General features: G+C 39.9%; 1 protein-coding gene and 1 non-coding gene across 2 annotated transcripts; one reads left to right on the top strand and one right to left on the bottom strand.

Annotated features, from left to right (window-relative positions):
• Window positions 1-10,781: 10,781 nt before the first annotated feature.
• LOC149004812 (small nucleolar RNA snoR98) lies at window positions 10,782-10,916 on the bottom strand. Its single transcript, XR_016170035.1, has one exon. It is a non-coding gene; the product is annotated as a small nucleolar RNA snoR98 (small nucleolar RNA).
• A 4,590-nt stretch (window positions 10,917-15,506) lies between these two features.
• Window positions 15,507-16,565, top strand: LOC149004811 (F-box/kelch-repeat protein At1g57790-like). Its single transcript, XM_089135721.1, has one exon. It carries the CDS (start codon window positions 15,507-15,509, stop codon window positions 16,563-16,565), a length of 1,059 nt encoding a protein of 352 aa, XP_088991847.1.
• Window positions 16,566-23,633: the final 7,068 nt, after the last annotated feature.

The following is a 23,633-nucleotide window of genomic DNA, read 5'->3' as shown; positions in this document are numbered from 1 at the left end:
TAGCTGATGCTTCGGGTAAAGGGAAGAAACCAATGGTGGAGAGGGCTAATGTCTCTTCCTCCGCCCGAACCAAGAGGAGGCATGACACAATTGACGCTCCCTCCAATAAAAAATCCAAAGCTTCGACGGATGGTGAGGAGGTCTTCATCCCCCAGTGGACCCTGAAGATGACCGACAGGGTTACTCGGGATCCCGACAAAGCTGCGCATGGAGCTCCCTCGCTCTTGCTCCTTCTAATCGCCAGGAGTTCGAAGCCCTGGATGACACTTCCCTTGTTAGTCAATCTACAAGGTACCGGTCTTCTTGCTTACTTATGTTTTCATAATTTCTTATGACTTCTTCTGATATCTTCCGTTTTCCCAAGAATGCTGTGTTGAGCTTTTATCAACACATGGAAGCATTGAGCCGGGTTGGTCGCACCAGCTCCTTGCTGCAAACTTGTGAAGAGAAATTGGCCAAGGCCAATTCTGAGATAGACCAGCTGACTGCATCTACCGCGGAGCTGCAGAAAAAGCATGAGGAAGAAGTGATCTCCCTCAAGGAAGCCCTTGAAGCTTCGAAAATTCGTGTCTCTCTGCCGCCGAGCGCGAGGCCGGGGAAGCAAAAGGCAGCTGCCACGTTGTTTGGTGACAGCCTTGAAATCAAAAGTAGGGAGCTCGAAGAACATCTGAAGTTGGCGATCCCTAGCAAGCCTGAACATATAAAGCCAGAGCTTCGGAAGGAGTGCATTCGGAAATACCTGAACAGCGTACCTTTCTCCGAATTGCTAGGTTTCTACAACATTCAAGCTTATCGCATGGGGCAGAACGACGTTTGGGAGCAGATCCTTGGAACGATCCCTGACTTCAACACTACTCCCTTTCGTGAGGTATGCCACCAAGAGGTCTTCGGGAAAGTTGGTATGGATCTCCCGGACTCGGCCCAGGGAGAAGATGATCCTTTTCCAGCTGACCCTCAATATGAGGCATATCTGAATGACGAGCCGGCTCTTCCAGAGGAGAAATCACAAGCCGAGTCTCAAGTTGTTGCTGTAGAGAATTCAGCCGATGCCACTCTTGAGGAAGGCTCTTCTCATGGTCCTGAGAAAAGTCCTCCCGACCAGGGTCCCTCGGGCAACAATGAAGAAAAGGCTTAGGGAGTTGTTCTTTTGTAAAGATTTACCCTCAATTTAATGAATAGACATTTCTTTTTTCATGTTGGCCTCTAAATTTCCCCGTCTCCTGCGGAAATCTTGCCTTGAATATCAAAGTATTAATGATAAAACTTATCACTTAACTTTTCATTCCTTGCCGAATAATAATCTTGTAGAAATATTGTGAAGATGCGTTTCGGGAAGATGCGTTAATCTTCCCCACTACTTCATTTATTGCAAAGTCGGCACGTTTCCCTTCTACGAAGTTCAAACGTTTTCCTGCTTTTGTATACCATTCACTGTTTCCAATGAATCGGAAATACATCCATTATTTTAATGGCAGTGCGACGATTGGAGGTATCTCTGCATCAGGTGCTTGCTTCCACATGTTTCCATGTGGCATCCCTTCGACCGTTGATCTTTCTTTTTGCGGATTTCGAAGCGTCATTTAGATCTAGGTCGTCGGTTGTCCTTAGCCTTCAACCGTCGTCTTATACCTTAGGCTATTTAAAGCCTTCGTGGGTACTCTCCATTTATCCTGACTTATGCAAGATAGATTTGCTAAAGTGCCAAAGCAACCTTTCGTCCTTCGGCCTGCTTCCGTATTCCTCGTACTCCAACGACAGCTCTATCCATTTCTGAACAAGTGAGTTTTTTGATTACTCGTCTCTTTCCCCACTTCCCCCCGGAGTAAACTGCACAGTAGTTATACTTGGGGTTTAGTTTGTTGGTTTGTCAGAAGCTTTAGAAAACTAGGGTTTCCTCATTGTTGCTGTCGTTTATTTGTGTACTGATACGGCTGGTTTTTTGTTATTTTGCATAGTGGCTCCCAAGATCAACCCGAACTTTATCAGAGCTAAATCTTGCAAGAAAAGCGTTCCGTCGGTGGTGGTTGGGGCCAGTGCGGTGGTTTCAGCTAGTGAATCCTCCAAGCGTAAGGCGACTGCTGGTGGTGAATCTTCAAGTCGATTCCCGCAGCTTCGTTGATGCCGTCCTCGCGCCTCCTTTGCCCGAAGTGATCGCTCGTCTTTCCCAGGAAGATCTTGATCACTCCGTTGCCGATGGTGCTGCCGGCGCTCCTGCTGGTGAGCCTGTTGGTGAGCCTGTTGGCACACCCCCGAAGGAGACTCTTCGGGCATCCGAGGCAACTATGTTGGCGTCTCGATGAAGGTGTGGTCCCAGCAGGTGTGCTGCTCCTATTTCTAACTCCGGTGCTTGTTTGGCATCCTCCTCCTCTCCTTCTGAGTTGGAGGATTTTGCCACTAGGAAGCGCCGTCGGGTGACAAGTGATGAAGCTCATCCCTAGCTTGGTGTAGTTCATCCTTCTCATCCTTCGCCTGAATTAGTGTCAAACGAGTTTGACAGAGCGTTGGAATGGTGTACCGCTGCTCGAATGACTTCCGAGAGCGTAGTTCTTTCCAAACTTCCAGGATGAAGTCTTTACAAAGTCACCGGTGATGTAAGTTTTTCTTCATTATCCTCTCGATTCTGAAAAATTACTTTTCTCGCTCCTCGCTAACTCGGAAGTTGTTTGCAGGAGTCTTGCTTTGGTAACTTCCACAACCAAGTGGAAGCAGGTTACTAGACTCGATAGGTTGAGCAATGAAGTTTCTAGGCTTCGGGAAATCTCTGAAGCTAAAGATGTTGAGATTGCTCGCCTTCGGAATCTAGCTTGGTAGGTGGCAGGAGAAAAAAATTCGATGATTGGTCGTCTTCGGTCGGACTTGGATGATGCCAGGGAGAAGATCCGGCGACTGGAGCGAACAGTTGGAAAGTCAGGAGCCAAAGGATCTGAAATGTTACCCGAAAGGCAAGCTGTCATTCCTTTGCCCGAATCCCTTCCAACTGATGTTCGCAGAGCCTGTGTCTTCAAGTATTTACACAGTAAGCCTTTTGTTGATATGCTGAATGCTTATAACTTGCAGGCGTACCGGGATGGTGAGAACAAAGTATGGGAATCAATATTAAGAAAAGATCCTCATTTTGATACGACTCCCTACAAGTCTGTTTGCCATCCTAAAGTATTTACCGACACGGGTATTCCTCCTCCCGACTGGACCAAGGATAAGATTGATCCTCTACCTTCCGATCCAGATATTATGCAATATCTGAAAGATTCTCTTGTTTATTCTCCGCTGGAAGAAGTCAATTATGACGAGCTTGTACTGAATGTGAGTTTAGTCGAGGACCATTCTTCTCCTGGACAAGCTGGACAAAGAATATGAAATTGCGGAGGATTTTCTGCATACCGAAATATTTTTGTAATCCTCATTTCTTCTCTTCTTTTCCTTGTATCCCCACCAATGGTTGACTCATATGTTTGTTCTAGCAAAGTCGCGTCGATCTTGTATAACTTGTTAACAATCACCTGTAATGACATTCTTCTTTTGATCGAAGATTGTATCCAGCTCTTGTAATTGTTTTGATACTGTCCTCTTTGGATCTTTTGAAGAAATAAGAAATTACTTTATCTTGAACTTTGCTAGCCACTTGAATCGCCGTTGTATTAGGTCTTAGTTGTCTGAAACAATGCCTTATACTTAAGGATTTCCGGAGAAATACAATAAGTCTAAGAAGGAACTCACTCGGGTTTTAAACCGATGCCTTATACTTAAGGATTTCCGGAGAAATACAATAAGTCTGAGAAGGAACTCACTCGGGTTTTAAACCGATGCCTTATACTTAAGGATTTTCGGAAAAATACAATAAGTCTGAGAAGGAACTCACTCGGGTTTTAAACCGATGCCTTATACTTAAGGATTTCCGGAGAAATACAATAAGTCTGAGAAGGAACTCACTCGGGTTTTAAACCGATGCCTTATACTTAAGGATTTCCGGAGAAATACAATAAGTCTGAGAAGGAACTCACTCGGGTTTTAAACCGATGCCTTATACTTAAGGATAATTCAAAAATTCAATAAGTCTCGAAGGAACTCACTGGGGTTTCAAACCGACGCCTTGCAAAAGGAACTCACTCGGATTTTCATCCGATGCCCCCACTTAAGAAAGTTCGAAAAATTTCCATAAGTGTTGAAGTGTTGAAGGACCCATGCGAATTGTCATCCGATGCCTTATAGTTGGATCTTGTTCTTGAATGTGGTGTATGATGCCCCCCAATCAAAAGATAGTTTGTCGAAAGCCAAAAATTGCATTGATTGAGTTGAAAATGATTACATCGCGAACAAAATTGAAATCATCCTCAAGGATAAAACTTTTTGAGATGCCTAGCATTCCACGAACGATCCAACTCTTTCTGGGAATCGATGTTCTTCATCCTGTAAGCTCCTGAACCGACCGGTTTCACAACCATATAAGGTCCTTCCCAGGAAGGGTCCAACTTTCTTTGGTGACACGGGTCGGAAGCTAGGGTGTTTCTCAACACCAGATCTCCGGCTAAGTACCGACGATTCTTTACTCGAGTATTATAATGAGACGCTATCCTTCTTTGATAATGTTGAGTTCGTGCTATTGCCTTTGCCCGAACTTCGTCCAACAAATCAAGACTATCAAGCAGTCCTTGTTCATTTGCTTTTTCCTCGAACTCACGATCCCGTAACGTCCCCGCCATTATCTCCACAGTGCCAATGCTTCGGATCCATATGCCAACCTGAATGGAGTTTCTCCCGTAGGTGTTCGAACCGTAGTTCTATAAGCCCACAGTACATTATGTAGTTCTTCGACCCAAGAAGCTTTGTCAGCTTTGAGTCTTCTCTTTATTCCTTCCAGTAGCGTTCGGTTAGTAACCTCTACCTGGCCATTGCTTTGGGGGTATGCCACTGAGGACATACGATGCTCGATCATATATGTTCCACAGAATTGCTCAAATTGTGGACAGTCGAACTGAGTACCATGGTCAGTGATAATAATCTTTGAAATCCCAAAGCGATATATGATTGATTCAAGTACAAATTTCTCCACTTTTTTCTCAGTAATTGTCGCCAGTGCACTGGCTTCTACCCATTTTGTGAAGTAATCAATTGCTACTATAAGATATTCCCGTCCGCCTGATGCCTTGGTGAATTTGCCCATGATATCAATTCCCCACATTGCAAAGGGAATGGGATTTAGAATTGAAGTCATAGTTTCCGCCGGGCGCTTCGATACTGTAGCATGAATTTGACAGTTACTACATCGACGAACGTAGTCCATAGCAGCTTCTTGGATCTTAGGCCAATATAACCAAAGTCTTAGAATTTTGTGGGCCAGGGCTCTGCCACCCATGTGAGCTCCACAAATTCCTTCATGAACTTCAGCCAAAGCTGATTTTGCTCCTTCGGGGCCTATACATCTCATAAGGGGTCCAGTATAAGATATCTTGTATAGTCTCCTATTCTGAATGACAAATCTAGCTGATCGAATCTTGATCAACCTTGCCTCTACTGGATCTTCGGGTAATTTGTCATCCCTTAGATATTCGATTATTGGATCCATCCAAAGAACGTTCGCTTCAATATAAGAAATTTCTTTCTCACGATAACTTGGAAAAGTTATTTCTTCAATGTAGACCGAAGGGTCTAGATTCTTTTCCTTGGCATTGGCTAGTCGGGATAGCTCATCTGCCACTGAATTTTCATTCCTCGAAATCTGAGATATCTTCAAATTCCGAAATTGGTTTTGAAATGCCCGCACTATCTCCCGATATTTTTGCAAGCGTGGTTCTTTAATGCCATACTCCCCCCTGGACTTGGTTGACTATAAGTCGAGAGTCACTATAAATAGTAACATCTGCAATAGCTAATGCTTTTGACAACCGAAGTCCTACTATCGTGGCCTCATATTCCGCTTCGTTATTACTTGCATCAAATGCGAATCTCAAAGCATATCGAATAATAAATCTTGCTGGACTTTTTAATAGAATTCAGCAATACTGCTCCATCTTTATTACTCGAACCATCCACATATACCTCCCAAGTGGTTGGTATAATGGGATCCTCAATAGTGGGCTCCACCGGTGCAGTAGTTTCTACTACAAAGTCGGCTAATGCCCGAGCCTTGATTGCAGCTTCTGGGCTTAAAGCTCACTTGGAACTCACCGAGCTCAACCGACCAGGATACCATCCTTCCGGACAAATCAGGTTTGTTAAGAACTTTATTAAGAGGAAAAGTTGCAAATACCTCAATTGGATGAGCTCCGAAAATATGGCCTTAGCTTCCGGTGGCCATCATGAGAGCCGAGCCTCGCTTCTCAATCTGCGAATATCTCGTCTCCGCATCTAGCAACACGTGGCTTACATAGTAAATCGGCCACTTGTTTCTTATCTTTCTCCCGAACAAGTACTCGCACCGACCGCGCGAAAGGGATGTCGCTAGATATAGCTGTAACATTTCCCCCTTCTCTTTGGCACCGGACAGGATCGGTGGTTGTCCAAGTGCTTCTTTTAATTCCTCAAAAGCTTTCTCGGCACTCTTCAGTCCACTTTGCTTCCTTACCGCCTTTCAGGTCTTTAAGTGCCTTGAAAAAGGCAAACATTTTTCTCCGGACTTGGAGATAAATCGATTTAAAGCAAAGAACTCTCCCTATCAAACATTGTACATCCCGAACGGTTTTGGAAGCCTCCATATCAATCAGAGCTTGTATTTTGGCAGGATTAGCCTCAATTCCCCTCTGTGATACCATGAAACCCAAGAATTTGCCCGAGGAGACTCCAAAGGCACATTTTTCTGGGTTCAACTTCATTTGATGCTTCCTCGATCGAGAAAACCTCAGTCAAATCTGCAATGTGATTTGCTTTTGTAAAGCTTTTCACTAGCATATCGTCAACATACGCTTCAGCATTCTTTCCTATCAGCTCTTTGAAAATCTTGTTGACGGCCCTTTGATATGTTGCTCCTGCATTTTTCAGGCCAAAAGGCATGACCTTGTAATAATAGCTTTCACGATCAGTCATGAAAACCGTATACTTTTCATCCTCCTTATTCATAAGGATCTGATTATACCCTGAGTAGGCATCCATGAAACTTAAAGTTTCATATCCTGCAATCGCATCTATCAAGAGGTCAGTCCGAGGCAACGGATAGCAATCTTTTGGGCAACCTTTGTTTAGATCCGTGTAGTCTGTACACATCCTCCACTTCCCATTCGCCTTTTTCACCATCACCACGTTGGCCAACCAAGTTGGGCACTCAATTGGTTCTATAAAACCAGAATTCTTAAGTTTTTCAACTTCGCTCCGAACGGCTTCATACTTTTCAATAGAGAAATTTCTTCTTTTCTGTATCACTGGTTTTGCCTTAGGGTCTATCCAGAGTTTGTGCTCTGCAATGGCCCGATCGATCCCAGGCATATCCTCAACGGACCATGGGAATACATCTTTATTCTGTTGAAGAAATAACTTCAACTCATCTTTAAACTCTTCCAGCTGTTCAAACCCGATATAAGTAATCTTTTTCTTATCTTCAGTACACAGCTGGATTTGCTCCAGTTTCTCCACTGGTTAGGGCCTTTGCATCTCTGTCTCTTCCCGATCATCTCGAACTTCTATGGGGAGGGCAGTTACCTTCCTCGGACCCTCCTTGTCTTTTAAATAGGCAACATAACACCGCCGAGAGATCTTCTCGGTCGGAGGAGACTTGACCAATTCCCATATCAGTTGGGAATTTTATCTTCAGGTGTTTTGTCGAAACAATAGCACCTATCTTGGATAAAGATGGTCGCCCGAGAATCATATTATAGGCTGGTAGTTCTCGAACTACCAAAAAATTGATTCGGACAGTTGTTTCCTTAGGAAAACTTCCAATGGATAAATCCAACTGAACCGATCCTTCCGCTACTGCAGATGACCCTGCAAAGCCATATAGGTGTGTAGATGAAGGTTTCATCAAGTCCCGATCCACCTTCAATTTTTGATACACTTCGTAGGAAATTAGGTCACCACTGCAGACCCGTATCAATCAAAACTCTATGCACTTCCCGCCGTGCAATCTCTACCTTGATGACTATAGCATCATCGTGAGGTAAACAAACGTCTCTTTCGTCTTCTTCACTAAAGGTGATAGAATCTTCACCATTCAACTTCTTCCGCTTCTGCGCCTCTTCGGCTCCAACAAATTTGGATTTTGTTTTCAGACTCCGGAATGATTCGAGCTCTGGTCCCCCGAAGATGGTAAGGATGGGTGACCGAGGAGCAGCTTCAATCACCTCCTTGCCTTTTTTAGACTTCGGGGCCTCCCTCGATCGTTCTGAACTAACCGAACGATCCCTCTTTGGAGCAGCCGCACGTGGCCCACGTGGCTCCTCCCTTCTCCCCGCTAACAAACCGGACAGATGTCCCCGAGATATCAATCTCTCAATATCCGCCTTCAGTATGACGACAATCATTAGTATAATGACCATAGTCCTTGTGGAATCGGCAATACTTTTCCCGATCCTGCTGCTCTCCGGGTTTCAAAAGAATTTTAGGCGGCCACTTCAAAATATTTTTTCTTTTGAGGATATTCAAAATATCAGCCCGAGGAGCATTCAATGGAGTGTACTCACTTCTACCGGGGGATCTTTGGCGCCAAGGCTGGGATTTTCCAACCCGATCACGAACATTCTTCTTTGGCTTCTGCTTCTGCTCAGGAGCCTTTTGTTCCTTATTGGAGACTTTATTATCTCCTTGGCGCGCATCTAGAATCTCCATGACTTCAGCTTGCTTCTGGCATCTCTGTACCAACTCAGCATAAGTCGTGGGTATATCCTGTAGTAATAACTCCAAGAGTTTCCGATTAGTGAGTCCTGTGAATAGAGCGGTTCTAGCTACTTGTTCATCCAAGTTTTCTATCTCCATCGTCACTTTGTTGAATCTTTTCAGAAACTCTCTGATCGATTCGCTCTTTCCTTGTTTGACAGTAAACAAGGTTTCTTCCGTTTTCTTGACTTGTATCCCACTCTGGAATCACCCTATGAATTGGCGCGCCAATTCGTCAAAGTTTACGATTCTTCCAGAGGGGAGGTTAGAAAACCACTTTTGTGCCGCTCTAGTTAGAGATGAACCAAAAACCCTGCATAAAATTTCATCGAATTACCCGAAACCGCCATGGTCTCGTTGGTAATAGCCGATGTGAGCAGTTGGATCTCCGGAGCCATCGAATGTTGAGATGGTAGGCAAACGGAAGTTATGGGGAAACCGATATCCCGCAATTGGCTCAGCAAAAGGAGTCTTCCGAATGACTGAGTAAATATCCTCGCTATTCTTCCCTTAGCCAACTGCCCTAACTTCTCATTGATGTTGGCCAATTCTTGACCAACTGGGTCGGGTGATCTTCAAGCAATCGCACGACCTCGATTAACACGATCATCACGTGCTAACACGATCATCACAAACAGCCCGTCCTTCCCGAGCGTTCCTCTCGTTACGAACTGCTCGATCATCACAAACGGTTCTTCTGACAGTGGGTGAGTGAGTTCTTACCCCTGTATCCAACCTTGTATTTGAATCAATTGTACTCTCTTGCGGTCTGTCGAACCGATCGCCTCGCCTCGGTTGATCATTGATCCTCCGAAGTCCTCGTTCTCCTTCACGGAAATTCTGATCAACATTCCGGTCTTCAGCCATTCTCTGGTCACGTGGCGATGCACGTCTCCCTGAATCGCGTTGATCAGGCTCTTGTGGTAAAACCACTCGTCTGGTGAGCACGCGGAGTGCTTGGCTCACCTCCAAGAGTTGAATCTTTACCTGATCCAATTGATCTTGGATTGTATCAGGAGGAGGATTACGTCCTCCCTGGCCATCATCCACTTCGATAGGATTTTGGCTTTCCTAGGGAATATCTGGATTATTCACCCCATGTATCTGAACACCGGAATTGTGTTGTGCAGCGGCTGCTGATCTAGTCACCATGGCTTTTCAAGTCGTTTCCCACAGACGGCACCAAATGATGCGTCCAAAATCTGCTCAGCCCTTGGATCTCCACGTGATGTCCTGCAAAACGAAAGCGTCAGATGTGGCCCGACCGCTGGGATCGGGAGTCCACCTCCGAAGGCTAAGTCAGTTGATGAACTTAATCACAAACGGCTCTGCTAGAAGCACAGATGCTAAGGAATGAAGAAACGGGAAAGGTGATCTAGATAGCAGATCGCTGATAGTTTAGGTCTATCAGTATGTATCTGAACCTGAGTCTCAGATAGTATTCTTTTTGATCGATTGATCCGTCCCTCACCTTGTATGGTAGTGAGGTTTATAGAGAGTGTACCTTTGAATCTCCTTCATTGGATGCACTTGAGCCTTCTTCGGGTAGTCGTTGGATCTCATCAATTAGATCCGTTGAGCAATAGACTTCTACTAGTTTGGGCTAGTAGAGGACTCCTGAGATAACCGTTAGGTTATGCGATAGTTATCCCTTTGATAATGATTATCCGCAGCCGTCAGTTTGAGTCTGCCATCATCAGGGTGTTTACCCTAATCCATAAGTAAGATTAGGGCACGCTTGCAGCCGAATAAACTTTCTTCTTCAGCAAGCCATCTTCCGGACCCGGTTTGCTCGGGAGCGATTCGGTTTTCTCCGTCTCGACCAGGGTCGAGGGTCGGACCAGGTATGAACCCGGTCTGATCATAAACTCTCCATATCACAGTCAAACCTCAAAATCCAATGAACTGAATAAAAAGCAATGTAAAGAGTCACCGCAGCAACAGATGTTTTGTGAAAATCGTCATTGAAAGACCGGAGAAAATGTGACAGAAAAGCCAAACTTACAAACCATAAGTAGAGGAAAGTAAGCATTAACATTCTGGCTCGATTGATCTTAGGGGAAGAAACAAGACTACATTGAAAAGAACAATTTTGACAATCTGACTTGATTACCATTGGGACTGAAACCCTCTCGGACCAGATGCCATGTTCACTCTCGCAGTCTCCCCCTATATAACCATACGGATTCGGATCATCTCCCCGTCGGGGAAGCACTTTGTGCTACCCCATGGCTTCCTGACTACAAAAACCAGTTGCTCCAACTGGTGAAAAAGGTTTTTTTTTTTTTTTTTTTTTTTTTTTTCAAAAAGTGTTTTTTATAGCATACCCGTTGGGGTCGCAGTTCCGGAATTGGCTTCATTCTCTTTTTTATTTCGAACCTTATTGTCATTGGTTTGGAAGAATCTTGATCTAAAACACCTCTCACTTCAACACAAGATTAGGTATAACTTCGGTTTGTAATAACCCCATATTCCTAACCCGAAATCCAAATTGTAGGTCCAAGTACCCAAAGCTCTAGTCTGAAGAAGTTGTGGACTATTCAGCAACACACAAGAATTTTACGTGGTTCATTAATCCAAAATATTCGAGATTAGCTACATCCACGGGAAGGATTTCACTATTTTAATATTCAAAATAGTACAAGATTTGAAATAATACAATGTTACCTCAACCGGTTACACCACCTTTCAAACCTCCTTAAAAATACCCTCCCACCTCAAGCTCTTGAAGAAAACCCTTCAATCCAAGCTCAAGCTTCAATATAGTTCCAATGGAGAAGAAACATTTTTTTCTTGCAAAACCACAAACAGAAGAAGACTACAAAAGTGCAATCCCGTTTTTGCTCAAAAACCCCTTTAAAACTCACTAGAAACTCTCTTTTTCTCACCCCATTTACTTCTCCTAAGGTCCTCTTAATGATACTAAACACTTAACCCATGTTTAACACTAAGTGGGACCCACCAAATTCAAATTTGAAACTCAAACAAAGATAAAGTGATTTTCATCACTAAACCCAACATATTATATGGGACTTGTCTTAGTCATTTGAAGTTACCAAATGTGTGTTTGGAAGGTTGTTTTGGTGGCGATAATGGAGGTGGAGGGTCTCCGCGATGAGCTTCGTTGGGTCATAGCAAGTAATCTACAATATCTTTGTTTTGTTTTCGGATTGTATAGAGCTCATTCGAGCGTTGAAGTTTTTCCCCAATTCTTTTGGATTATTATGCCTCAACTGTGGTTGAAGAAATTGGGTCCTGGCATCTTCCTTTTTGCAGTGTAGCTTCTTTTTAGGGTAATTTTCACTTGGACCCCTTGAAGTTTGACTTAGGTCAAATTTAGTCCAAAAAAAGTCATACTTTGCATATGCCTCCCCTGTAGTATTCAAAAAGGTCAATTAAGGACAGATAATCACTTTTGTGACTTAAATACCCTTACATCATTTAACCGTTAAGATTCCGCCACACATGCAACAAAAAACCAATGGCTGTAAATGAACATATGGGGTTAAAGTGCAAATATCAATATTTTAATTTACATCATGAGATCTTCTAATTTTTCAAATTTGCGATTTCAAACCCAGAGTCGACCTTTCGTTCTCTCTGTCTCTTTCTTCTGTTTTATTGTTTTTAATTTCTCTCTGCAAAACCCTTATTCTTTTTCTTGTTTCATCTTTAATCTTTTGGTTGTTCAGATCTGAGATTTTCTGTCAAAAGAAAAAAATTTGAGATTTCTTGGCTTTCAGATGCGCAACCTTCGAGCTATTTGCAATGAATCCTAGGATCTTGTCCCACTTCCTGATTTCCCAAAATTTCTTCACCATTGCTTTATTTCTTAGATTCCACCCTTCCTTCTTCTTGAGTTTGAAAAGTAAATTTGAAAAATTAGAAGATCTCATGACGTATTTTCCAATCTAGACCCCATAATCTGATAGCTTGATGTGAATTTAGAATTCTGAATTCTAGAATTCAATCTCCTTTGCTTTCTTGGAAATCAACTTGTGAACCACTCACCAGATAAAAAGAGAGACAGAGAAAGTGAGACAAGGAAACTGAAATGGGAGGAGTGGTATTGTTTGTGGAGGATTCAATCTCCTTTTCTTCAATTTCTCAGTGTTGAATCTGTCACGATGAAGAAGTTGGGAGCTTTTGTATATGCATTCTCTGTGTGCAAACTGAAAGTAATCAAACCAAACAAACAGTCATAAATTTGAAGAAGAAACAAGAAGCCTTAAAATGAGATAAGAACAAATTCTCCACCTTTACGGTTCCAGAACAAGAAAGAAGCGGGACAAGATCCTACGATTCACTGCAAATAACTCGAAGGTTGCGCATTTGAAAGTGGAGAAATCTCAAATTTTTTTCTTTTGACAGAAAATCTCAGATCTGAAAAACCAAAAGATTCAAAATGAAACAAGAAAAAGAATAAAGGTTTTGCAGAGAGACATTAAAAACAGTAAAACAGAAGAAAGAGACAGAGAGAACGAAAGGTCGACTCTGGATTTTAAATCGTAAATTTGAAAAATTAGAAGATCTCATGATGTAAATTAAAATATTAATATTTTCACTTTAACCCCACATGTTCATTCACAGCCATTGATTTTTGTTGCATGTGTGGCTCAATCTTAACAGTTAAATGATGTAAGGGTATTTGAGTCACAAAAGTGATTATCCGTCCTTAACTGACGTTTTTGAATACCACAGGGGAGGCATATGCAAAGTATGGCTTTTTTTAGACTAAATTTGACCTAAGACAAACCTCAGGGTGTCCAAGTGAAAATTACCCCTTCTTTTTATCAAGAGGAGCACTAACCTTGTTACAGATTTCTTGAAATCGGGTGCTCACAAGCTAAATATCCAACACTTAATGGTTAAACCCCCCCCCCCCCCTTTTTTTCTCTTTTTCTTCTTTGCATTCTAATGTAATTTCATCTAGTACAGTTTCTCTAGAACTCTTCCAATAATTTTTTTCCGGCTTGTGACCAAAAAAGAGATTTAATTTTTCCTTCAAAAAAACAAAGAACAAACATAAGAAGAGAACGGGTTGGGTTAATGTCTTTTTGTATTTTACAAAGGGCATAAGATGGTAAAGATACATAAGGATAATGACACTTTAAGAATTCTGAAATTTTACGGTACTTCCCGAAACAGGCCTCTCCGAAGGTTAGAAAGCTGCGAGCTACAGGACTCAATGGATTTAGAAATGAAAGAGATGTCCCGCCATTGCAATCGTCCACGCCAGCCGCACCCTTGAACCGAACCCGTCGTATGGCGGCACCTCGCTACATGGCCTGGCGTGCCTTTGCTCCTGCACATTTGCCCACTTGAACTTCCCACTCTCCTATCCCAACTTGACTTTCTTTACTGACACTTAACCAATCGCTAGAACAATTAAAGAAGGTTATTCTTTAACAAATTGTTAACAGATGTACTATTGTGCAATTTTAGATAATACATTGGGTATGTAAAGGATAAGTCTAGGAATTTAAGTTCAAATTCAAATTTACCGTAACTAACTCTATCATCCATTAATGATCTTATCTTCAACTGATCAAGAAGAGTTTGAATTATAGTTAAAGTATCAACCAGTTGTAGAGTTTGATTGTATACAAATTATAATTCAAATTCAAATATTTGAAACAAGGTGCCCAGTGCCAATTTGGCACACTTTCGGAGTGTCTATGCCCCTCTTATGCTTTATGCCATATATTTTGGTGTGTCTCTAAAAATTTCGTTCTTTTATTCCATGCCAAAAATATTCAATTAATCCCACAAATTCTTTTATTCCATGCCAAAAATATTCAATTAATCCCACAAATCTAGGGATTTTTCTTTTACATTTTCGATGTATTGGATGGATTTGCTTTTGGCTTTCTATTCTTTCTTTATTTGTTACTAAATGTATTTGTGGTTCATACAATTAATTAGTTAAGTGAGAAAAGAATTCATCGGTTATGATTATGTAGTGATTGAAATTCTAAACTTCCTGCGAATAATTAATAAGGCCGCCCCGGCCGCTACTACCTTCTTATTCAATTAAACCTAGATTTTGAACTTTTGAAGCAACACTCTACTTCTTCTCCACACCATTAACTGAGATCAAACTATACTTAGGTTTTTCAACATGACGGAAAGAAAAAGGGCAACAGAGATAGAGAATCCGTAAGTTCTTCTAGTGGGTTGTTGTTGTTCATTTCTTTGTTGCTTAATCTGTCTCAGGATCTCATCTTGAATTATTTATAGTTTGAAATGCAATCTCATAATTTAGGTTCTTCAGTGTTTACTTATTTTTGTAGAATCTATAAAGCGATTTCCTTCGCTCTTTTTCTTTTTTTCTTTTTTAAAATTTTTGGGGTGTGTGAAAAACCATTCAATGGACACCTAGGAGTTCATTTTCCCACGCTCAGAGAAGAGGATCATGGTTGGGAGTAGTGCTGCTCCCAGCATTGCTGGTCTAGATCCAATTTGGAGCCGAAATTTGCTCTAAATCCAAAATCAAATCTGGGCAGCAGACTATTGGAGCGCTGCTTCAGATTTGCTCTGAAGATTGTTTAACTAGATATACTACAGGAGAGCTTTAATGAAGGAAGCTTTCTGCATTTTTTTCTTTCTTCTTCTTCCAATTTTCTTTTAATATTTTGTTATAGACCGAAGCATCTTGTGTCATTGTGAACTCCTTTGAATTAAAATTGTTTGTTGCTCATGCAATGGTACGTAGGTTCGTCTCTGAGAGTTATTGGTCTGAGCTTCCGATGGATCTCGTTGAGCCAATTGCCTCCCTTCTGTGCACTGAAGATAATGTTCGCATGTCCTGTGTTTGTAAGGAATGGGTAAAACTTTCACCTTCAGTAAATCAATCACCATGGCTTTTGTTCCGCAAAGTAAAAAATGGAAAAATGAAGTTCTTTGATCCTTCACAGGGGAAGTTCTATGCATCTAAAATCCCAGATGCAGATGATGTATTTATTCACTACGGCAAGGATGAATGGGTGTTTTATTCTACAATTACTGGCGCCAGATACTTATACAATCCCTTCACCCAGTCAAAAATTTCTTTGTCAAGTACCATTTATTCTTTTAATCGGACACTGGCTTTATCTGGTGCACCCACATCCCGGCGATCTGTATATTTCTGCATTGTTACTGATAATAGTAGAAGTGTTTCTATTCTACTTACTCGTCCATTTGATGATAGGTGGAGGACTTTTTCATTCTCAAATACTAATGGTGTCATTTTTTCTTGTTACCATCGTCCAGTTTTCTCTAATGGTTCGTTCTACTGTTTGAATGAAGATTATAGTATGGTAGGGATATTTGATACACAGAAACTTATTTCGAGAGTCCTTCCTGTGCGTGCACCCAAACTTCCTCTACCACGCTATAATGAATGGAAGGCTAATCACATAGTCGAATTCCAAGGCGATCTTTTACTGGTTTCTGTATCTTATCCTGATAAACCCATTATATTTAAACTGGATTTTTCCGAGTTGAAATGGGCTGAAATTCAGAAGCTGGATGGTGTTACATTGTTTGTCAGCTCCCACTCTTCATTGGCTGTAGCGGAGGAGCATCTTCACCCAAGAATATCAAAGAACAGTGTCTACCTTTCGAAGCCTCGCTGCCGTGGGAAGTCAAGCTACTTTTATTCTTTTGATGATTGCAAGTACTATCCTGCAAGGCAGTCTCATGGACATGAGAATTATACAAAGGCTCTTTGGATCAAACCACCCAAGAATGCCCATCTTTTGCTTGAAGAACTCAAGTAGATCTTATGCTCTTCTTCTTATGGAATTTTTGAAGCTTCTTACTTTATGTACCTATTTTCTCTTCCATCTTTCAAAGGAAAAACTATTCCTAGTTTTAAGTTTGTTCTTGTTGTTCATTGTCATTTCTAAAATTTGTTGTTGGCCCTCTTTATATTGGTTCAAATACTTAGCATGTTCAGTGCATTGCTTTCCCTTTATCACCCACACCTTTTTTTTTCTTCTTTTACATCAACAAGAACTGTATGAATCGAATGAACACCCATCAGGAGTAAGACATGTTTGAACTGAAATTGAGAGAAAATCAAACTCGAGACCTTCTACTGCTCTCTTAAATAGCTCGTCCTTCACTGCTTGAGGTACTTCCCTTGAAGGTAGAAAGCTTATACCTTAATACCTGGACTTGAGTTTGGAATTAAGTGTACATCAGTGAGACATTTCTCTTAAGACATGTCTTCTATATTTTTATATAAACTCGTTTGTATCTCAGAATTAAAACCAATAAAAACATTATTCTTTCTCTCTGTTTTCTCACATGGCATCAGGCCTCTCCAGTGAGAGAATTTTCTTGTGCAAAGTGAAGTTTTTTGGTCTTTAATGGCGTCTTCTTTGTCATCGCTCCCTGATTCTTCATTGTATCCATACCCTTGTTCTCTTAATGGAACTAATTTCGTTATGTTGCGTCTTACCTTCGAGAACTTTTTGCTATGGCAAACCCAGGTTCTAACGTTAATAGAGAGCCAAGATCTTGTGGGTTTTGTTAACAGTGATTGTCTGTCACTTGCCAAAACTGTGAAGAACGCTGTTGGGGATGATTTGTCTAATTCAAACCATCAAGCGTGGCTTCGAACTGATCGTTCTGTAAAAGCTTGGATTACAAGTATGCTTTCCAAAAGTATTCTCAGACTAGGAAGATTATGTTTCGTTGAATGATTATCTAATTCAGTTTAAATCCTTGTGCGATCAACTCGCTGCCATTGGTAAATCAGTTCCAGATCAAAGAAAAGTGTTTCTCCTCTGACTAACTTAGGTCCTGCTTATGAGTCATCTGCGACAACAATGCTTAGGCCTCCAGTGCCAAGCTATGCGGCTCTTATTCCGCTCTTGCAAAGCCATGATTTGCGAAACGGAGGTCACTTTTCTGAATTTCCAATCAAAATCTTGCTTTCTTTGGTGCTCTATCCTCTGGGTCTTCTGCTAAATTCAACCGTGGAGGGCGATCTAGTTCACGTGGTGGCCGTCCCTTCTCATCTTAGCACTGTGGGTTCACTCCTACGGCTAAATCAGTGACTTCATCCAATTCTGGGAAGGAAAATCCTCATGATCTTTCAGCTTCTTTATCTAATTCTGGCTCGGCTAAACAAGTTATTCGATGTCAGATTTGAAAAAAGCCTGGACATGGTACACTTTAGTGTTGGGATCGTTTTGACCATTCTTATCAAGCTGAAGATGTTCTCTGGCTGCACTTCGTCTAAATTCTAGTCATGATTCCGGTTGGTTTCTAGATTCTAACACAACCGATCATGTAATAGACTCTGTAGGTAATCTCTCTGTCACTATTCCGTTTAAAGGTTCTTCAGGTCCTATGGTTGGCAGTGGAGAATTGTTGCCTATTACTCATATTGGTCTGGATTTGTTGGAAATTCTTTGCCTATTCAAGATGTGTTGGAGGCACCTTCAATCAAGAAAATTTTAATTCTGTTTCCAAGTTAACAGAGGTTCTTAGGTGTTCTTTTTAGTTTACTACTTCAGGGTTTTCTTATTAAGGATTCAATAACTCAGAAGATACTAGGATCGAGGAGTAAGAAAGGAGGACTTTATGTGTTTGATGATTCTACTAATATTTCTGGTGCTGTGGCTTTGTTTTCCAATTGTTGTGTTGCTGCTTCCGAGGATAGATGGCATCAACATTTAAGCCATCCTCATTCAAGAATTTCTGATTTTCTGAAATCTAATGGGCAAATTCAATCTTCTCGTAAATCTCGTAATGTATGTAATAGTTTTCAGTACAGTAAAAGTTCTTATCTCCCTTATGTGACTTCTTTTACTAGAACAGTGCTCCTCTTGATCGTATCCATTGTGACGTGTGGGGCAAAGCACCTGTTAATAGTGTGCAACATTACAAATATTATGTGTTGTTTGTAGATGATTTTTCCTGCTTTATGTGGTTGTACCCTCTTAGAAGAAAATCTGATTTCTTTCAGTGTTTCTTACGTTTTCAATCTTTGGAGGAGAGAGAGTTTGAATCCAAAATTAAGGTGTTTTAGAGTGATGGTGGGGGAGAATTTTCTTACAGCTTTTTGGACTCACCTTCTATCTAATGGGATTATTCATCAGGTTTCTTGTTCCAAGACATCTGCACAAAATGGTATTGTGGAGCATAAACATAGACATCTGGTTGAACCTGGTTTAGCTTTACTGTTTCATTCTTTTGTTCCTCTCAAGTATTTGTTAGGGTTTTGGTTTAAGCATGAGGTTGCTTAAAGCATTTCAACTTGAGTATCTAGATTGAGAATTCCCAGATTGCTACTTCCAGCTAGAATTTATAAAATAAATATTGAGTTCTATTGGTAATTAGACTCTCCTACAATGGCCCATTACACCGTTAGATCGCAACTAATCTGATGGCTCATAATAGGACATAAGTTGAGTATGACTCTAATACCTCAACAGTAAGTTGGGTATAACTTGAGTACCTCAACATAAGTTGGGTATGACTCAAATACCTCAACAATCTCCTCCTATGTTCTACATATGGCTCTAGCATTACTCCCAGAAATATAATGTTCAAATTCAATACAGAATCATTCATAACTTTCCAAAAGAGAATAGTATTCAATAAAATCCAAAAGAACACTTTGAATTAAAACATGAGTCTAAGAACAAACCTAAACCCAATCTAATTAGAAGTTCTTCTTCGATTGAATTACTTATTATCACAAAGAACAATACAACTGTTCATTGCATCTTTGAATGATTTACTCTTAAAGTGAACCTTTCCTATCAAGATCTATCCTGACAATTTTGAGAGATTTTACTTGTCAAGTATATCTTTCTATCAAGCCAGAGGATTGGAATCGCTCCTCCAGTTTTGCCATCCATTGCAAATTTACCAAAATATAAATTTCATAATATAGGAATTCAATTATTTGCATAAGTATCTAGCTCAATCAAAAGAAACTTAGTACAACCCACATGAACGAGATCTAAATGGTTTTTTTTACAAAGAACCATTCCATGTTTCTATTTGGAATCATGTTCAACATAATTTGCATTCTCATCAAGTCTCTATACAAGAACAAGATCTAAATGGTTTCTTTTACAAAGAACCATTCCATGTTTCAATTTGGAACCATGTTCAACATAATTTGCATTCTCATCAAGTTTTTCTATACAAAAACAAGATCTAAATGGTTTCTTTTACAAAGAACCATTCCATGTTTCTATTTGAAATGTTAGAGTTATCGTGTCCAACATAGTTTCTATAGAAGAAATATCATCAGATGTGGAATGATATAAAGATAACAATAACATCATCGAAACATATCAACAATTTTCATATTCCTTGAATGGAATAATAAGGTAATCAAGCTTCATACAAAGGCTGTTATATCATCAATGTGGAATGATTTCACAAACCTGTACACTCCACAATCCTGCCAAATTATCTAAAATATGCAAATTGTCATGAATGCTAAATAGGGTTAGATGAAATTCGAACAATTCAAAATAACATATAATTGGATTAAGACCTAACTATCTATCTATATGGTCTTTAACCCCATCTCCCCCACAATTTTGAATGTTCGATTTGTATTTCAATCCCTTTATAAGGGCAACTACCATATTCTATATTGATTAACTAAAGTGATCACTTCTTGTTTTATTAGATAATTCAGCATAACCTGCATTAACCTAATTTGTCTCATCTTACCATTTAAGAGTGATGTATTAGATATCATTGTTGTTGCTTGATTATCACAAAACAAACTTCAAGTTAATCATAGGAATATCTAGGATTAGATCTTTTATCTACTCTCTACCTTATCTCTCTTGAGGCTAGAGAATATAATTATGATTCCATAAAAGATAGAACTCAAAACAATACAAGTTCATCTATTGGATTTCCTTTTAACAGCCACTTCACATAGTGTAAGAATAATCACTAGTAGATTGTTGTTTCTATTTCTGAGCAATAAGATGCATCAAAATTATCCTTCCAAAATTTGAGGAGGTCCAATTTAAAGAAAAACATAGTTTGTAGTACCATTAAGATATTTCATTAACCTTTTGAGGGCATTCCAGTGCTCTGTACTAGGATTACATGTGAAGCAACTTAGCATGCCTACTGTATAGGCTATGTCTGGCCTAGATGCAACTCATTGCATACATAAGACAAGCAATCAGTTTAGAATATTCTAACTGATTCATAGCTTTACCATCTTTCGATACATATTATTATAATCATATGGTGTCTCTATTGGTTTGCATCCACTGTATCCCCATCTAGAAAGTAGTTTTTCAATACAACTAGATTGGGTAAGGGTAATTCTCTACCCAGAAAAACTTACTATCATGCCAAGAATGATGTCCACAACACCAAGATCCGTCATGTCAAATTCTTTAGCTAATAAGGTTTCTTTAATGTCACTCACTACAGAACGATCGAACCAAAAAATCATCATGTCGTCTACATATAAGCAAATAATTATGACCTTATTCGACACAGACTTATAATAAAGGCATTTATCAGAGTTACTTGTTTGAAGCCCAAAGCTCTTTGCTTATTTGTCAAATTTTTGTGCCATAATTTATGTGCTTATTTAAGATTAAATGACTAAAATTAATTTATAGTCTTTATGTTCGAACCTTTCATGACACACCCTTCAAGTTTGTTCATATAGATTTTATAATTAATATACTCTTTGTCCATGTCATTCACTCTATCAGAATCCATAAATTTAAAACCGATATGAATCACTTGATATGAAACAAAAAACTTAGGGACATGTCCTTTTTATTTACAAGACCAGAAATCAACGACACAAGAATCAAGAGACTGAATCAAAAAACACATTAGTATTCTAAAAAACAAATTTAGACTCTTTTCATCCAAATTTTGTTCTCTCTTTCTTGTATTGATTTTAGACCTAAAGAAGGTCTCTAACTTGGTCAGGTTAATTGGACGCATATCTCCTTCAAGTGTTCTCTCTCTTTTTCCCTCCCTTTTTTTTTCTTCAAAAAAAAAAAAAAAAATCTTGATGGAAATGAAGGGGCCAATATTGCACCACTGCATACCACTAATCACAATTTTCAAGAAGGAAAAGTTCCTAATGGAAAGCAGCATGTGATTATTTCTTAGCAAGTCAAAGACCCAACTCCCAAAAGTTACTTTTCAAATTGAAAATTCAAAAGTTCAAAAAATTCATAAACTTATCTAAACGGTATCATTCTCAAACTTTGCAAGTGATGGGACCCGACAGCAACTAAAGAAGATGATGCTTAATTTTATTCAACAGCGGTTTCATCTCTCTTTAACGGAAGAAACATTCTTTAGTTCCATTGCAACCGCAAGCGTTGGTAATTCCAATTGTCACCAACTGCTCCAATTGCCTTTGTTTGTGTGGCAAGTGGATTTCAGGTGGGATTTCAATCAGTTGAGCTCTGGACTTCAACTCAGTCAAGCGCCTAGAAAGATCATCCTCATCGTCCTTCTCCGCTGTCTTGACAGGAAATATGTCCAGCAGCCTGAGTATTCAATTGCACACTCAAAAAAAGGTTGTCAATGCTGCAAGAACCGTTAAAAATCGGTTTTATTTCATCACCATAACCGATTCACGGTGTAATAATCAGGGAATTTGAAAGTAACCATGAAACTTTTCAAAAGTTCAACAATAATCTCCCCAAATTCAACGCATGAACTAATGTAAGAAACTCAATTCATAGAGGAAAGGTAATGATTACTTTTTTTAAAATGTTCAATCATAATAGCATTAATTCAATAAAGAAAACCTGATCATGACTTTAGATTTAAAACCTCATAACCTTCTAACGGGAAAGAAAGTAATTGATAACGTGGGATCAAAAAGGAATCTTAATAAAAAAAAACACTAATGTATCTCTTTGACCAACGTTAAAAATAACCGACTTCCTTAATTGATAACGTCGGATCAATTAGATAACCATTCACATATTCCATTCAAATTGGAACTTTGGAGCGAGGACCATTCTAGCTAGCCAATTTGAAGCGCAGGATGAATTGGACTAAATCATACAATAAACCTGAGTGTCGGTTTTCTTGCTTACTAATCCCAACAAAGAAGCAACAAATTTGTCTAACCTATATTAATCTTCAAAAGAAAATTAATATAAAAATTGAGAACAACTTACTTGTATGGAGGAATTTCTCACTATAAATTGTAGAAAATTTCGAGCAGTGTTCGATCATCTTTTAGACTATATCGAACAAAAGCTTATCTAGAAAGATAACTAATGCTTTAAGATTATTAGGGTTTTGGTTTAAGCACGAGGTTGCTTAAAGCATTACATCCTGAGTACCTAGATTGGAATTCCTAGACCGCTGCTTCCAGCTAGTATTTATTCTATAAATACTGAGTTCTATTGGTAATTGGACTCTCCTACAAAGGCCCATTACACCGTTAGATCGTAACTAATCTTATGGCTCATATTAGAACATAAGTTGAGTATGACTCTAATACCTCAACAATAAGTTGGTATAACTTGAGTACCTCAACATAAGTTGGGTATGACTCAAATACCTCAACAGCATTGGGTTGAAGCTTTTTTTACTTTTGTTTTTTTTTATTAACCATTTACCTTCTAAGGTGCTGAATATGGACTCACCCCTTCATGTTCTTTTTAAATAGCAACCTCAATACTTAGCATTCCAGGTTTTTGGGTGATACGGAGAAAATATAATCGAACCGGGTTCATCCTTGGTTCAACAGTCGACTCCGGTCAGGATGAAAGGAATCGACTTGCTTCCGAGTGGGCCGGGTTCAAAAGGTAGCTTGCGGAGGAAGTAAACTAACTCAGTCAACAGATACGCCC

This window comes from Hakea prostrata, chromosome 9 (genome assembly GCF_041222555.1).
Source record: "Hakea prostrata isolate BN-2017 chromosome 9, UWA_Hpros_2, whole genome shotgun sequence".
NCBI lineage: Eukaryota > Viridiplantae > Streptophyta > Magnoliopsida > Proteales > Proteaceae > Hakea > Hakea prostrata.
This window is presented reverse-complemented; position numbering and strand designations above follow the sequence as displayed.

Bases quoted from the DNA above. Each gene is read 5' to 3' on its own strand.
- LOC149004811 (XM_089135721.1), top strand. From the start codon at position 15,507: ATGGTACGTAGGTTCGTCTCTGAGAGTTATTGGTCTGAGCTTCCGATG.